At 35.4% G+C, this 16,727-nt stretch overlaps 1 protein-coding gene across 1 annotated transcript in view; it reads left to right on the plus strand.

The window, feature by feature from the left end:
• Positions 1-16,445, plus strand: part of LOC137143064 (regulating synaptic membrane exocytosis protein 1-like) — a 132,214-nt gene extending 115,769 nt beyond the window's left edge. The window contains exons 2-3 of the mRNA XM_067532654.1: positions 12,965-13,178; positions 15,995-16,445. Of these exons, the coding sequence (XP_067388755.1) occupies positions 12,965-13,178; positions 15,995-16,075 (295 nt within the window). The 3' untranslated portion in view covers positions 16,076-16,445. The remainder of the gene's footprint in view (positions 1-12,964; positions 13,179-15,994) is intronic.
• The last annotated feature ends 282 nt before the right edge of the window (positions 16,446-16,727 follow it).

Here is a 16,727-nt window from a genome sequence, read left to right on the forward strand (position 1 = left end):
ATGAACCTCCCTTCAGAATGGGGAGAAAAAAAGATATAGCAATGTTGCTGTGTTCTGCCTATTGGATTTCTGAGGTACTCAAATAGCACACTGATGGACATCATTGAAGTACCTAAATGGATGCTTATGAAGAGGAAATACATCAGTGTGTTCTTCAATGACTCGTACAATGTATTTTGAGAGAGATTTTCTGGCATAGGTACTTGAATGAACTTTTTTGTTCAATGGAAGTGACTCTGATAATGCTCACACAGATTTACTCCACTACCACAAAACTCACAGTTCTTAGGTACTGCACTAACCCCTCCTGGTTATACAGAAGGTCAGCTCACTGAGAAGAGATGTTTTTGCGTGTCACTCGGGTTGTGTGAGAGATGAGAACTTTATGCTGAGTGAGATTCAGCATTGCTTTTATGAGATTAGTGTGGAAAGGGGAATATAACCTGGCTCAAGACAAACGATTGGGGGAAAGCTTGTACCTACATCTAAAATATTTCAGATTCTGTCTTCAGTTATGACAGCAGAGTTGGAAGCCCTATCTTTAATATCTGGATAAAGGAAAATATATTTAAAATGGATGCATTAGATAAAAGCCTGTCTAGGATCAAGTAGCATTATTTCTATAACTATTTTTAAACTGAGCCCATTCTGCCAGTGTTTATGTTCACTCTTTCTCTTCTTGTTTGCAGCTGTTAGTTGGCTATGGCTCAGTACCAGCAACAAAATGTTCACTGAGTAGTTTTATACTCATTCTCTGTATTATAAATCATTGCTTCCTCACCAGCTAATCAGTGCTTTTGATTCCCAAACATTCTGAAGCACACTTATTTTGCTAACAGTGTTGTCTCATGTTGCTTTTAGAAAATGGAGAATTAAGGATGTTGATTGGCCAGTGAAGACAGTAGTATATTTCTTTCTGAATCCTGATGAAACTTTAGGTAAATTTCCAAAAGATGTGTTTTCTTTTAGAAGGTATTTATATAAGTAGCTTCTGACCAAAAGATTTTATTTAGGCGTCTACATTTTGATTTAGTAGCTTAACTTAAGGCACCTAATTTGAAATTTTGGCCTGCATCTTCAAATTGTCCTGGTTAATGCGGTAATGTAATATAAAATGAAATGTTTGATGGTTTCCCAAATAGTGGTAACTTGGGGAATGTCCTATAGATCCCTACCTTTCTCATATTCTATATAAATTCCCATTTAATCATTGTTTGGCCTCTCTGAGATAATTTGGTTTGTCTCAGTTCCAGTTCCCTCTATTTGCACTAATTAGCATATTCAGGGGAGGCCAAGAATTGTAAGGGTCATGGAATCTGAACTACCCCTGTTACCTGTTTTGTTTTTGTTTTGTTTTTTAAATGATGAGAGTTGAGGCATGCTGGTAGGGCAGTAAGTGTAGGAAACTTACCCTGCTGCTTGATAAACAGAGGACTTTGTTTACAAGAGTTGTCAGTCTGACATCTTTCACCAGACTAAATTGTCACTCAGTCTTTTTTTAAAGCTGAAGTTTGGGGATATAAACAAATTGATGCAAATAAGAATATGCAAATTCTCCTGTAATATTTTGCATAAGATGCTTGCATAACAGCTAGTTTTCTTGTTTTGGTTTTTTCCCCAAAAAAGGTGCAAATCACAGTCACTGAAATTTCACCCAGACAATCTTAACTTTTTCATTTGGATGAAATGAAATACAAAGCAATATTCATATCAAAGATTAACATATCCATGCTTCTTGTGGCAGATAACCAAAGATGCCTCACTGATGGAAAAATTACTAATAGCATCGTTCACAATTCTAACATTACACACATAGAAGTTTGTTTTAGCTGGTTAAGGTGCCTAAGGGGCAATAATGAAAAAACTGCCATAAATAGGAAAAATAATGATGAATGCCATAGAAAATACATCAGTTACAGGACAGAGTTATGCTTGTTTGGGTGTGACCATGGTGGGTGATTGTGGCTGAGCAGGACAGATTTGCTGGAGAACAGATGGTATGAATTTGGAAAGTCTGCTGGCTTCAGTGTGTGAGGGCAGATGTATGCCAATATATGGCTTGACTTTATATTTCTTGTATTTCTTTGTGATTTTGGGGTTTGGCATTATTATTCCTTAGTAATTGGAGCTGGTTTTCATGAAGAGATTTGTGAGTGAATACTGCAACTAAAACCAGAAATTCATTTTCCTATTGGAATTTGGTGATTCTTATTGGAGCTGTTTGAAAAGATGAATTTATTTACAGCACCTGTTTTATTATTTAGATGCCAAGCCCTAAATGCATATTTAACAAAGTATTTTAATTAAAGGATGAAAACAGATGTCACCATTAGCAAATAAAATAGAAAAGAAATTACAACTTGTCTAACACTAACTTTAGTATTGAAATATACACAGAAATAGCTTAGAAAATAAATACCTAATGATTGGAGACTAATCTAGTATTCAGAATGTTCTATATAAGTAAATTATAGAAAGCTAAAATAGCTCATTGAACATAAAAGGCGGGTATGTACTGAATATAGTACATTTTATCACTCTCCTCACAACATTAAAACAGACCTTGGAGTTATTTTTCTTTTGAAAATATATTACACAGATTTAAATGTCCGATTATTTGTTTTCCAAGTCTTAAACTTCTGATGATTTGTTTTCAGGTTGTCTGACTTCAATGGAACTTAAACATGTATTAAGTGCTATCCTGAATTGCAGCCATGTTTTAGCAATGTATCAGTGTGTTTCATGAGCAATTATGAAATGATCCATTATCAAGGGCCAGTAAAAGTTCAGCAACTGCTGTCTTTTGCTTTTCACATATTCTGCATACTTTTGCTTTCACAAAATTGGATGCCAATTGAAAAGAAAGTCTTTTACTGCTGAGGAGTCCCAATTTGCACTTCTCTATAGCTACGGCTACACTGATGGCAGCAAAGTCGCCGCTGTCAGATCGATTTCTCTGGATTGATTGAGCGGTCAGTGAAGACCAGCTCAGTCGATACAGAAATAGACATATTAAGATCACCTTCTCAAGTGGCATAGCGCTGCATTGACAGGAACGCGGTTCCTGTCGGCGCAGTGCAGTGAAGACGACACGCAGAAGAGAAGTAGAGAAGTCGACGGGAGTACCGCAAGTTTTTTGCATAGCTTGCGTAACTCTGGTCGACTGCTGCCGAATCTCGGAGGTAAGTGTAGACAAGCCCGAAACGAAGCAGAACTCCTGTTCTTACAAGGCAATGAACTAGATGATTTAATTATCTTTTGTATCTCTAATTTATAATATGTTTATTAATGATAATAGACTTTAATGTCATATTGATATCAGTGGGATCTCCTCCTAAGTGAGATATCACAAATAGATGTTCAGATACCATGGTCCTGAGCACAGTATAAAAGCATGAATAAATAGAACTCAGTATGTTGTCTATTGCCCTTTGATTAAAATTGAATGAAGGCTTATCAGACGATGTGACAGTAGCCTAAATCCTCAAAGGTATTTAGGAACCTAACTCCTGTTGATTTCAGTGGAAGTTAGGAACCTAATTACCTTTGAACATCTGAAGCAGTCTCTTTATTCAACCAGCTTGAATAGATTTTTCAAGTAATACTTTGTCTGGCATTGTATTAATTGACTTACTAAAGTCAAATTATATCTACTAAATTCTCTTCATCCAAAAGCTTTGTCATATGATCAGAAAAAATAATGAAGTTTGTTCTGCTTATTAATTAGGTTTTTACAAACATCCGTCTTTTTGGAGGAGGTTATTTAAGTGGAAAATAGAAACTTTAGGCTAAACATAGCACCTAACTGATTAGTTAACCTGACCATCGAGACTTGTAACCCATATTCATGTTTAAATAAATTATTTTTATCTACCTTGTGCAGAAGGTAATAAAACTATAAGCTATCATGATTTTTAAAATTTAAATCAGATCTTTATTTTACGTGTTGCTAGTTCTTTATTTCCCATTATATAGTCTTAAATTACTACCATGGACGATTTGTACTTGTTTCTTTTGTTTCATTATTGCTACTAGAATTTCAGATTTTGCTTAGATTTTTCCACTGAGAAACTTTCTACTTTCACACTTAAAATGCTTATGTGTGTAGAGAAAGACAGGTTCAGGGCTTCTTTAACATCCTTACTGTTAAACGCAAACTCCAAGCACAAAATTGACAAGCAAATAGCTTGTGCTAGATTTGCAACCAAAGCCATCTTCTGATGAATTTCAACAAGTTAAGAAAGCACAAATGCTTCAACCAAGCTGTAGTCCACCACCAGGGTTTACAATCTGAAATCAATGGAACTTTTTCTTGTTAAGTCATTTAGGATGGGCTGTACAAATGGATTTAACTGTTTCAATGCAGAGTGTCATGATGCCTAACTTTTAGGTGTGTAGAAAATCACAGGAATAACACTGTGATCCACAAAGTTGAGTTAGGCACCTACTCTCCCTGTACAATGAATGGGGAGAGAAAGTGCCTAGGAATGTGAGCCCCAAAAGCCGGCATGCTAGGAAGGGAGCCCCCTAAGCTAGTCAATAGGAGATGCTGATGAGGAGATGGTGATGATCCCCTGTCTCAGAGATAGCTGCCTACATCTGTTTAGGGATCCATGTATGGGAACTATTGCATGGAGTCAAGCTGCTTCTGGAGGGAATGAGTTAGGTGGCTGCCTAGCTCTACACAAAATGGCTGGAGGAGAAGGAGGAGGTGTAGGTGATGGTGTGCAGTATAGCCTGCTGACTTCCTGCTGTAGAGCATGTTGGGGACATGCTGCGGGGAGGTGACGGGGGCCGGGGGGAGGGCGGGGGAAGGAGGTATAAGGAAGTATGACAGGAGCAAGCAGTGCTCCAGTAATTCCTAGCTATTACAAATTAGCACAATTTAGAGCAGCTCTGATGCTCCTTTAACTTGTGCTGGCAGTTGAACCGTCGCAACAAGGGCTGAGTGCAGAAAAGTCATGTAAAGCCACCTTTAACCTCCCAACACTGGTGCACTGAGCACAGCTCTGATACACCTGTGGATTATCAAGCGCCTATTATTTTTTCCCCCTCTTTCCCCTCTCCCTCTCCTCACTAGTTTTCTTTCTCTTTCCCTTCCTTTATTTTTTTTTCTTTCTTTTCCTACTTTCTGGAGCCTGCTTCTTTTTCTATGAGAGCTGATGGGAACTTTCTTCTTGACTTCTATGGGAACAGCATCATGCCCTTAATAGCTACAGCATGTGGCAAAAATATTGGATCTAATTTTGAAGGCCTTATTTAGGATAAACTCCATTGAACTCAGGAATTCTTCATTAAGACCTGCAGGGCTGGGCCCAATGACAACACTGTATAGATTCTCTTACTGAAGTACATAATTGAAAACTGATATGAAGTGGAATTTTCGTACGTGTTAGTTTATCTTTGATATATAAAAGCAACTTTTAGCTAAAAGAGAGAGCTTATAAAAGTTCCTGCAGGCTTGGTCAGCGTGAAGCTTCCTGGTAGAGCAGCTGCCTGTGATCGTGTTGGAAGGAATAGTGGGAAGCTAGCAAATTTAGCACATCACTGACTCACAATCAACCAATTGTCCCTCTTGAGTCACAAGGTTTCTGAAGCACTTTTCAGTAGGTGTCCTCTTTCACTGTTTTCAGGACAGATTAAAAATTGAGAGCACTGGTGGGCAACGGCTTCACTAAAAAACCAAAATGTATGAAAATGGAATCTTCCTATTACTTACATCACTGCCAGGTTTCATGTAGCTCCGCATGTGACATTTTATGCAATTTATTTAATAAGTAATTTGTATATTTTAAAAACCCTTCATTTAGTAAAGTTTTAGCTTGAAAATTGGGTGGATTGACTGATGGTAAAAGATATTAGATAACAGTGGTGAAAATGAAGTATTTTGTTTATCTCCAAAGCCACAGCTTCCCGTACATACTGTCTTGCCTGCATGCCTTTACTCTGTGATAAGGAGGGGGGCTTTCTCTATGGAAAGAGGAGTAGTTCAGTCTCTGTGACTTAGGCTATGGCTACACTGATGGCGGCAAAGTCGCTGCCGTCAGATCGATTGCTCTGGATCGACTGAGCGGTCAGTAAAGATCTGCTCAGTCGATCCAGAAATTGACGTACTAAGACCACCTTCGCAAGTGGTGTAGCGCTGCGTTCCTGTCGGCGCATTGCAGTGAAGACGGCATGCAGAAGAGGAACCCAGAAGTCGATGGGAGTTACGCAAATTTTGTGCGTAGCTTCCATAACTCCTGTCGACTGCCCCCGAATCCCGGATGTAAGTGTAGACAGGGTCCTAGACAGAGCTTGGCCTCTCTTCTGATTCTACCAATTTCTGCCAAAGCACAATGTGAATTTGTGATAAGAGAGTTGGAACTGAGACATATCTCAAACATATATCTCATATAGGAGGCATCCAACATTTTATTAGAGGGGAACAGCTTTTAATTCCTACTGGGCTGGTCCAAACTCTCACTGGCGCATCTCTAAGTGAAAGACTCACTGTTGTCAACTCTCACAGTTTTATCAAGAATCTTATGATGCTTGGTGTTATGCTTAAAGCCCAAGTTTCTGGACTCGTGAATATAGGAGAATGTGAACTTCCATTTTAAATCCCCTCCGAAAAGCTAAGATTTTGGAGTCTTCATGGTTATGGGGAGAAGCTTGAAAATGTGGCCTAACTGAATCCTAAAGGCTCAAGAAACCAGGAGACAAAACAAACAAACAAAACCCAAACCAATTATTTGGTCTAAAGATCAAGAAATTTTATCAAAATCTCGCAATTTTAGGTTCCTGACTCATAGTTTTTTGAACAATTGCAGTTAGTGGAGTACAGAAGACTTTTGATTAGCAGTATCCTGAGGTTTCCAAACCCTCATATAGTGCTAATGTTAAACCTTCAAAAATAATGTGCTTTCAATAAAGATAAGTTTATTAATTCAAGTTCTGACCTTTTTTGGAGAGTATGCAGGCTCAGGGTCTCTCACATGCTGCTTTGTCTCTTGCAAGCTTATTTTATACTCAAATGTCACACCCTGATCTTAAAGAGACAGTGTCCATTAAACTACATACAGATGAGTAAAATATAATATAAATATAGCATATAATATGCATATAATATAAAGCATCCTTTGAATTTCTAAATATTATAGAAGACAATTTCCTAACTCAAAAAGTGTGGCATCCAAACACAGGGGAATACCATATTACACCTAGTTTTGACACTGAGAAACTGATCGCAAGACTAAAAATTAATGGTAACTTAGGTACAATGATTGTGACTTAATTACATGTATAATGTACAAATAGACTAAAGTCCAGGCCAGTGATATATATATTTGGTGCATGAAAAGGGTCAGTTTCACAAAGCTGAAGACAATTATGAGCCAAAACAATTGGGAAGAAGAATTTAATCAGAAAAATATGAATGATTACTGAGAATTGTTTAAGAATGCTTTTTATTAGATACCCAAAAGGCCACAATCAAGGAAGGCTGTATTGGTGAGAAAACTGATCTGGTTTAAAGGTGAAGGGAAGGTAGCTATAAAACATTACATATTTGCATATAACAAATGAAAGAAAGGCGAAGTCATAATAATAAATATAAATCCAAAGCTAGGAATTACAGTAAAGTGATAAGGGAAGCAAAGTGTTTAGGTCAGATGTAGTCTCTATTCTTAGCATGTATTAGCTAAGCCCAACCTAAATTTGACTACTTTTCCTATTTAATGTAAACCCTGTGTGGACCAACCCATAAAGTGGGACATGACACATACAACTCTTTCTGAGACAGCAGTGGAATGCTGGGTATCAGGATTGCTGGATTCTACTCCTGTCTTTGGAAGCAGAGTGCAATCAAGTGATTAAAGAAAAATACACCATAATTTGGCATGTTAATTTTGAAGTAGATCACAAAATTTACCTTTTTTGGGCTGATTGTTGCTATGGCTGATATAAAATTAAAAATGATAAAGATAGACTCAAAGAAAAAAATCTAAGTGATTTATGAAAAAATTGTGTAAGTGTAGGGGGCAAACATACTGCATCTTATTTAGAGTGCTGTTTTTTTCACACCATGTATACTACAGCTGCTGAGCTGTACTTTGCACTTCTTACAGCAATAGCAATTATAAGAAGACACCTTTTTTCTAATAAGATGTGTCCACAGCAGAACATAATTTTATTATGGAAAATGAGATGTTTAAGGTTGTAAGAGTCAGTAATTTCAGTTGAACAGGAGAGAAGATAATGTGAAAATGCAATCTTCACTGCCATCTGCTGGACATCTGAAGCGACTAACTACATATTGAAAAACTTTTAAATATATCTAGACATAAATTGACGCAAATTTATGACATTCTTAGGAGACCTATGTATAATAAGCATGGAACACATGTCTAAGCAAAATGGACCTTTTTGTCATTCCTTAACTTTTTGTGTGTGTACATTTGTAAACATTTCAGTTATGTATTATAGCTCTTAAAAATAAAAACCAAAACAACTTCAAAAAGAGAAAACAGGTGAATTTAAGCAAAAAAAGGATACTATAAGCTCAGGACTCAGTCTGCTTCATTGAAAAGATGAAAAAGAATAAGAGAAAAGCATTATTGCCAGCTCAGACCAGAAGTAAGATATAAAATAATATAAAATTATATGGATTAACACATCATTTATTCAATCAGTTAATACTATTGGGTTAATACCTTATTGGGTATTTGTACCATGGTCCATCCAGTATGAATTATCATCACTTTTACTAGTGACATAAACTAGCTGTTTGTTTAAATAAAATAGACTTCCCTCTAAAATATTAGGTCTTTATCATACAAGCCCTTATTAATGTGACTAGTCTTTGAAATCAATAGAAGCATTTTCATAAGAGCTCTTCTCATGAGTAGAGGTTTTCAAGATCAGGATGTTAGGAGTTTGGGTTTTTTTAAACAATTTACAGTGTTGGAATGAAAAAAAATTACACATAGTCTTTTTTAAAAAAATGAGAAATAATGGGTTATCTTGAAAAGAAACAAAAAAGCCATTCCTGTGGTGGTTTTCATATCATATGTGCAATGTAAAAAAGTTAATGTTGCTGTAGAAACTCACAACCATTTGAATTTCGTCACTTTTATGTATTTAATTTCTCAGGTCTAGCACCACATTAACAATTTTTTGCCGTTATTTTCCCCATGAGGAAGGGTTGCTGGAACACTTCGTTCCAGTTGAAGCTCTTTACTCCTAGTGAACCCATTTACCGGTCAGGAAGGAGCAGGACAGGAGTAAAATCAATTGGAGTTTTATCTCTGACTTGAATGGCTTTTTGATCTGCCCCACACTCTTGTTTGAGGGGATGGGGCTAAATTCCAAACGTGAATTTTATTAAGTGTATAACCTATAATTCCTATCAAATGAAAAGTGCTCTTCTAACAACATGCATGTCTCAGAAGCTCTCTCCTTGGAATGAATCAACAGTGTTGTCCAAGAGAAGAGCATCAATTGATGCAACATCTGTGCCAGCAGACCATACCCACTTAAGGCAAGCACTGTGTTGTTATGAAACCAAAGCAAATATAAAACTTTTCTACTACGCAGACAAAACACACTATTTTAAGCCTTAACTTTAAAAAAGTAACCCTTTTCTCTCACTCAAATGTAGATTGATTTTTTTTCAGTGAATCTGCATTTTTCCTCTCCATATGAACTTACTGACTTTTTTTTATGGTAGGAACTGTGTATTTTTTTTTAATGCTAATCTGGCTTGAAAACTGCTGAACAAATAAATTCCCTTCAGGAGAAGACCCTGCATAGAAAATTTCAAAGAAAAGGAAAATTTGAGACCATTTGGAGTGAAAATGAAAGGATGTAGTGAATCCAAACCCTATCATGATGTTTGCCATATGATAAATTTAAAAAAACCCAAAACCTTAAACTAAAAAAAACCCTCAATATAGGACAAACTAATAATTAAATCTTGTAGAATTTTTTGATCTAAGTATTTTTTCCTTGAAAAATGTGGTTTTGTCAAAATCTATAGAAAATGTCCATTTCGACAACCTGGTTGGTTTTCCAACATAATTTTGAAATTCAAATTTTTGTTTCATATCAACATTTCAAAACTAAACCAATTTGTTTTGCTACACTGCCTAACAGAAAAGGAGCAGGGTAAAGACCTTAAGACAAAAACAGATTTACCGTACTCTCTGTAATCAGTTCTTTCCTATTTTACTATATAACCCAAGATTGGCACCACTAGGTCAGCATGTAGTAGAAGAAAAATTAATTAGTTTCCATTCTATCATTCCATCCTAGAACAGAATGTACAACAAAATATCAATCAGGAATTTTGCTGCAGCAAAAGCAGTCTGGTGACAAAGTAAATACCATTACACAAAATGTAGCCATCAGGAATTTTGCTTAATTATTGATTTACCTCTGGCACTCTTAAAATTATTTGGATAATTGGTTATTTTATATATTAACATTTTTAATAGTTACCATTAGAAAAATGTGTGAGCAGATGACATTAGTTGTCTAATAAAACTAGTTAAATACCAAAAATGAAATCCAATAATATAGCCAGAAGTAGTATTGTTTTTCAGTATCTTGCATAATTCTCTTGACCCACTTTTCTCTTGTTTAATCCGACATTACAAATGTCGCTTAAGCGGTTTAGCAAAAAAAAGTCTTTGGTGCTACAGCCAGCTTTTTCATTAACACAAAACACTTAGTACAGTGTATAATGCTTGTAGTGAGGGAGAATAGAAAACTAGGATAACCTTGCCTTTTTTCTTCTGCTTCTTTATTAGAATGGTGTCCTAACAAGGTAAATGTTATTAGTGTTATTGCCGATTGATTTATTCTTGAATCTGATCTTTCACTCACCCTCATATGGAAAAAATGAGGACAGAGAACATCATTCTTTGCTTATTATTAGACTTGATCAAATACTGGAACAAAAATGTTACAGTATTCCGAATACTAAGGCTTCCACTCAATTCATTCTTCTTCAACCCTTTTAGTATTTGAAACCAGTGAAGCTTTAAAACTAGATTGCGTGTTTGGTCAAATACATGTATTTGATAATTATTTAGATATTATTATTAATTTATTTAATTATGAACAACCATTTTTAACACCAAATATGTGTATCTTATCATGAATTCCGGCACCCAATCTATTGAGGAATTGGATGATGAATTGCAAAGCTAGACTAGCATTTCAAAAGAAAAATATCCAACTAATTTAAAGAGCCGTTTGGGGAAGTTGGGATTGGTTGTTACTAGTTACGATTGATTTCTATTTATATCTCAAAAAAGTGCACTTAAATGTAGAGTTCCCACAAGAGGCAAGAATATATAACTAAAATCTGTTAAAGGGTGTGATTCTCAAAGCTAAATGATAAAGTAGCCAGCTCAGAGCAGGAGGAAATGATGAAGAGAATAATCAAGGCTTTCATGGACAAACACGTGTACTTTACATAATGTATTAATTTTAAAGATGTCCTGTTTCTATTCATAAGATACTTTGTTTTTTCATATTTTAATAATATCTAAGGAAATGCATATTTAAAACAACATAAAATCTGAACATTTTGTGTGGGAAGGGTGCGTGGATTCTTTTTAAGGATGATGGGCTGTGCACTGATGCATATTTTATAAATGTCTCTCTTTGTATTATTGTACTCTCACTCATATGGGAACTGTTGTAATAGACTTCCATGCTAGTTGTAATAGACATAAAGCCAGAGGTGTGTCTGAAGAAAAAAATAAGTAGTGGTGCTGTCCTGGGTCCCACTACAAAACATTTTCCTACATGTGTCAACAAAATGTGCCACTACTCAGAGGAGATGATGTGGATGTTCGTTCTTGTATGGTTTGATCAGATAACAATGTTGAAATGTAAATTGTCATAATTAAGCTTCAGTCGCCCTCTTATTCAGCTAAATAGAAGTTCTTACTTTTCTCAAGGTTATTTATGTTTAAGGAGGTCTGCAGACTCAAAAAGGCACCCCTGTATTTACTTCCATCTGGTTCACATTTTGAAGGTTATCTTCATCACCATAAGGATTGTGATTACATTTTTTTTAATTAAGAATTTAGAGCCTCGAACAAAATTGGCAGCAACCAAGGAAAAACTGCTTGTTCATGGAATTGCTGCTAACAGACCTAATCTGGCCCCTGAAAGCTGGAATACATGGTACACTCTAGAACATCTATATAACTTCATGTGGATTCATGCGAAGCATGAGCTTTCATGTCAGAATTCTACGTATATTGTGACAAAAGAGTCCTGCAATTAAATTGTAAGAGACCACTATAGTAAGGGGCCAAAAATGGATTAGAATTTAATCTTTACTAAGTCCATATATCTCTAGTATCAATGCTGCAGGCATTTTATATTTTATTTGATATTGGTAGGCTGTTTACATTAAAATATATGCATTTCAATTGGGAATTTTTTTTCTTGGTTTTAGAGATGATGACAGAATGCTTGTTGAAATCTGTTACGTTATGGTCTTTAATTGTTTAATTAATCTAAGCAATCTAAGCTTTTAAATCGAGGCTTGCCACACATATTCTGATTATAACCTAAGGACACTACTGCACTATAAATAAATAAATAATTGATGAAACTTTGCTCAAACAAATATTGATAAGTATTTTTAGCTTTGATTTCATGCTTGTTAGATACTATTACATGTGGCTTGGGTTTTTTGGTAATCTCTAACTGTATATTTGCAATAGGTATTAATCTTGTAACATGACTTACCTGACATCTTTTAAATAATTTATCTTTTGAACATTTCTGTTAGTTTACTCCTATGACTTTTATGTGAATTTTACAGCTGGAGGGGTACTCTTTCAAATTCAGTCTGTATTTTAATTATTGCCAAAGTGCCTAGAATATTAGATGCTGTTACAAATCAGAAGAAAAATAGTTTGTCTTGTTCTTGCTATAAACTGTTTTCTCTTCTGTGCAGGAGGTTGCATCAACAATTTGAAAGCTATAAAGAGCAAGTAAGAAAAATAGGTGAAGAAGCCCGCCGCTACCAGGGAGAGCACAAGGATGATGCACCAACATGCGGAATCTGTCTTAAAACAAAGTTTGCTGACGGTTGTGGCCATTTATGCTCTTACTGCCAGACCAAGTTTTGTGCCCGATGTGGAGGTCGTGTTTCTCTACGATCAAACAATGTAAGTTTTCTATTGTATAGTTTTTATTGAAAATATTGATACAATCAAACCTACAAATTGTTTCTCACTTACCTTACTTAAGTATCTCTTCCATCCATCATATCTCTCTGATACTTTCTAAGGTGGGGTTTCTGTTATGGTAGATAACAAGTTAAAACAGTATATGCCAAAAGTATGGAGATACTTATGATCCCTAAAGACCATTATTTAAAATAAAATAATATATTGCATGAGTGTACTGAACTACAGTTTGAAGGAAAACTGCTCATTTTATCTGGGATGATAAACCACATTTTCATTTTGGTTTTTGTCAAATTTTCCCTATTGAGCAATTTGATTAACTCTGTAGAATTTTACATCTCTTTTTCATAAAGCTTTGTTTAAAGGTCATTTGTGTTTCTCTTTAAAAGAATGATCAACTCAGTGAAGGGAAAAGTAAGCCTTTTCAAGTTGCAATGATGAAAAGCTAGTGTGTCAGTTTCAGCTTCGTTTTAATTAAGCTTTAAATTCTACCTGTAACTTACCAAGGACTAGATCTTCCTCTCATGGAGTTAATTTCTGCTTCTTCTGTCAGGCAGGTGGGGTTTGCCCCCTCCTCTTACCAGCAGTATAAAATGAGCTGGAGAGCCTGGCCCCAAACCTTTAGATTTCTCAGGGATCTATACGGAGGCCTTTTGCCCGGCAATCCCTTTTTAATGACATCATGGCTCCATTGGAGGCAGCTAACTATCTCACTTATGTATGATAGGAGAGAGATGTATGTGGAAGATCACATGCTTATTTTGGGGGCTATCCTAGCTCCATAATATATTGAAATGTTCAAATAGTCTTTCATCTTATCAGTGAATTTGTTAGCTATTATGAAATCTAGTCCAGCTTTCCAGATGCTATATCAAGGCACTGGAATCTTTGACAGTGTCCTAAATATATGTGGAGTTTGCTTTTTCTTTGAACTCAATTAGAAACTGACAAGAAACAAAATCCATAATACAGATAATCCCTTCTAAACTATTGTTGTGCACTTTTCCTCTTCTCTGAACTAGAATTTATTTTGAGGATCTTTTGAAATTCAGGGTTTAAAAAAATTAAAAACCCAGAAAGAAGCCTATTTCATATTTCTACTGGGAATATGTTATACTCATAGTGTGCCCATATAACTCCCAATAGCCCTACTTGGCGTTGAATACACTTTTTGAAAGAAGAATGCCGCTGCAGTACATGACATACTGAATGTGTTCTCAGTTCTAAAAGTATGTGTATGCATTACATATTATCACCTGCAGGTGGTATCATTAGAACAAGTTATAGGGAAAACTAGTTTACTTTTGTATATTAGGTAATATTAGGCAATGCAATATGCACAACACAGTTTATCAAGAAGGACTTGAACATGTTTTAATTATTCCTTCTCTGGTATTTCTAGTCACATATCAACACTGGTTCAAAATTTGTTCTAATGTAACAATGACTTCGGTAGAGTTGCACCAAGCGTAAATTTTGTTTACTGCATTTAAAATAAAGCCGAGGGGTCTGACTTAAACTAACTTAAAACCAAGGACATTCAGAATTAAGGTTTACACTACTTCCTAAATTTTTCTTGTTGTGCCTAGTCATTGCAATAATTATCATTCTCTCTCCAGAACTTGAGAACAGTGGGTGCTTTCTATTAGTCTTGCAAAATTCTCTTCTATTGTCACACAAGGCAAGTAATCTTTTTTGACAGGAGAGTAAAAAATTATTGTTTTTATGAATATCAGCATTGTTGTCTGGGTAAATGTGAGTTAGCATATTTTGTACCCGGGCTGGTAAAGGTTCATGGTGATTTTGCATGGCTGTTACCAATTAAGTACAGTAAGTGCCAGTATCTAGGCACAATAAAGAAAATCAGTCCACAGCAGAGACTTCAAGCATTCAATATAAAATAACCTGTTTTTGAGTGATAGGACACATTCATACTGGACAAGCAACAGACTCATCAATCTGGTTACACAGTTGCTCCCTTGCCCAGTTGTGAAACATTGACAATTTGTTTTGTGCACATGACCTACTCTTGTTATTACGGGGACAGATCACTGGGCTCAAGCCTTGGAAAATGGCTAGAGCTTTAGCCCAGTTATGGAATATGGTTAAGCCTGTCCACACTACAGATTTTTAACCATTTTGCACCTGGGTCAAGGGATAACAGTGTTTCAGCTTATTTGATTATGTTTGGTTGTTTTGGTTTTTTTTTGTAGTGCTGCTCTAAAGCCAATTAACTTCCAATTTATGACCCATCTAAAAATTTTAAAATGCTCAAATTGTTCTATTTACAAGAAATAAATTAAAACAAAAAGGTCCCCGAATGTCATGACTGGGTTAAGATCTTGTCCTGCACATTGACGTGACAAGTTTCTATGAGAGGAAATATTAAGTTATAAACTCCTGAAAACAGGCAACCTGTGATGAAAACACAGAGACATAATCACAGTGGCCATAGTAGGTGCCCTTAAAACATTTAAAAAATGTTTCTCATGGCAAAACTGAGATATTGATCATTAAGATTTCCATTCTTCTATCTCCATTCTTTGCTACAATCTTTCATGCTTCTATGGGTCCATGTTACAATATATATTTTCTGTGCATGCAGTACTATAAATATTTTTATTTAGCAATGTTATATTTTGGTTTATTTAATTCTTATGTTTTTAACTCTTTATAGACACTTACTAGAATTGCCTTTCTTTGAAATCTGCCTATTAATATTTGCCTACTTTTTTCTTTTTCTCTTTCTGTTTCTTTTTTGTCTTTACTCTGCTTCCTTGGATGCTTTCCCAAAGGAGGACAAAGTGGTTAGAATCCATGCTTTCTTTTTTATCATGTATTATTATAATGTTGTTAGTAAATGTGAAGTTTATTAATGTTAACTATTGAACTGTAATTTTAAAATGATCTTCTGCAAAAACAAACAAAAAAAATCAAACCCAAAACAAAACATTAACAAAAACCAAGATCATTCCTAGTTTGTGTGCAGTTGCTAAAATCAGGATAATCATCTAAATTCATTAAAAACTGTGCACAGTGATCAATCTCTATAGTTCTAGGCAGTTCAAGAAAAGAGCAGGAGATGATAAAATGTAATAAAGAGCTTATTTCGGTAGATATGAGTACAATTACCAATCTGGCTTTTGATTTTTTTCTGATACGTGGTCCTTCCATCTGCCTTCAGGAAATCTAGTTTAATTTTTTAATGTATTTTTAACTTGATACGTATCATTTGCTGTGTCTTAACTCTCGCTGCAGCAAAAATTCAGTTGACTTCTAATTCTTGGGAAGTCAGTCTTTTGATTTTACATCTAAAGTATTTTCACCATGCTGATGCTGGCAAAAGATACTGCCTAAAAATGGGCAAAAGTTTACTGGATGGAGCTGCATGAATCCCATGTGAATAAGGCAAATCATAGATTTTGGAAAGTTGAAAAGTTGCAGCAACGATGCCTGTGCATTTTCTAAGATAGGACCACTGTGCAGCACTTCTGGGTCAAATAAATATGTTTATGTGGAGCAAGCAGA

Source organism: Emydura macquarii, unplaced genomic scaffold (genome assembly GCF_026122565.2).
Source record: "Emydura macquarii macquarii isolate MOO-44397 ecotype Brisbane River unplaced genomic scaffold, CSIRO-AGI_Emac_v2 contig_3295, whole genome shotgun sequence".
Classification (NCBI taxonomy): domain Eukaryota; kingdom Metazoa; phylum Chordata; order Testudines; family Chelidae; genus Emydura; species Emydura macquarii.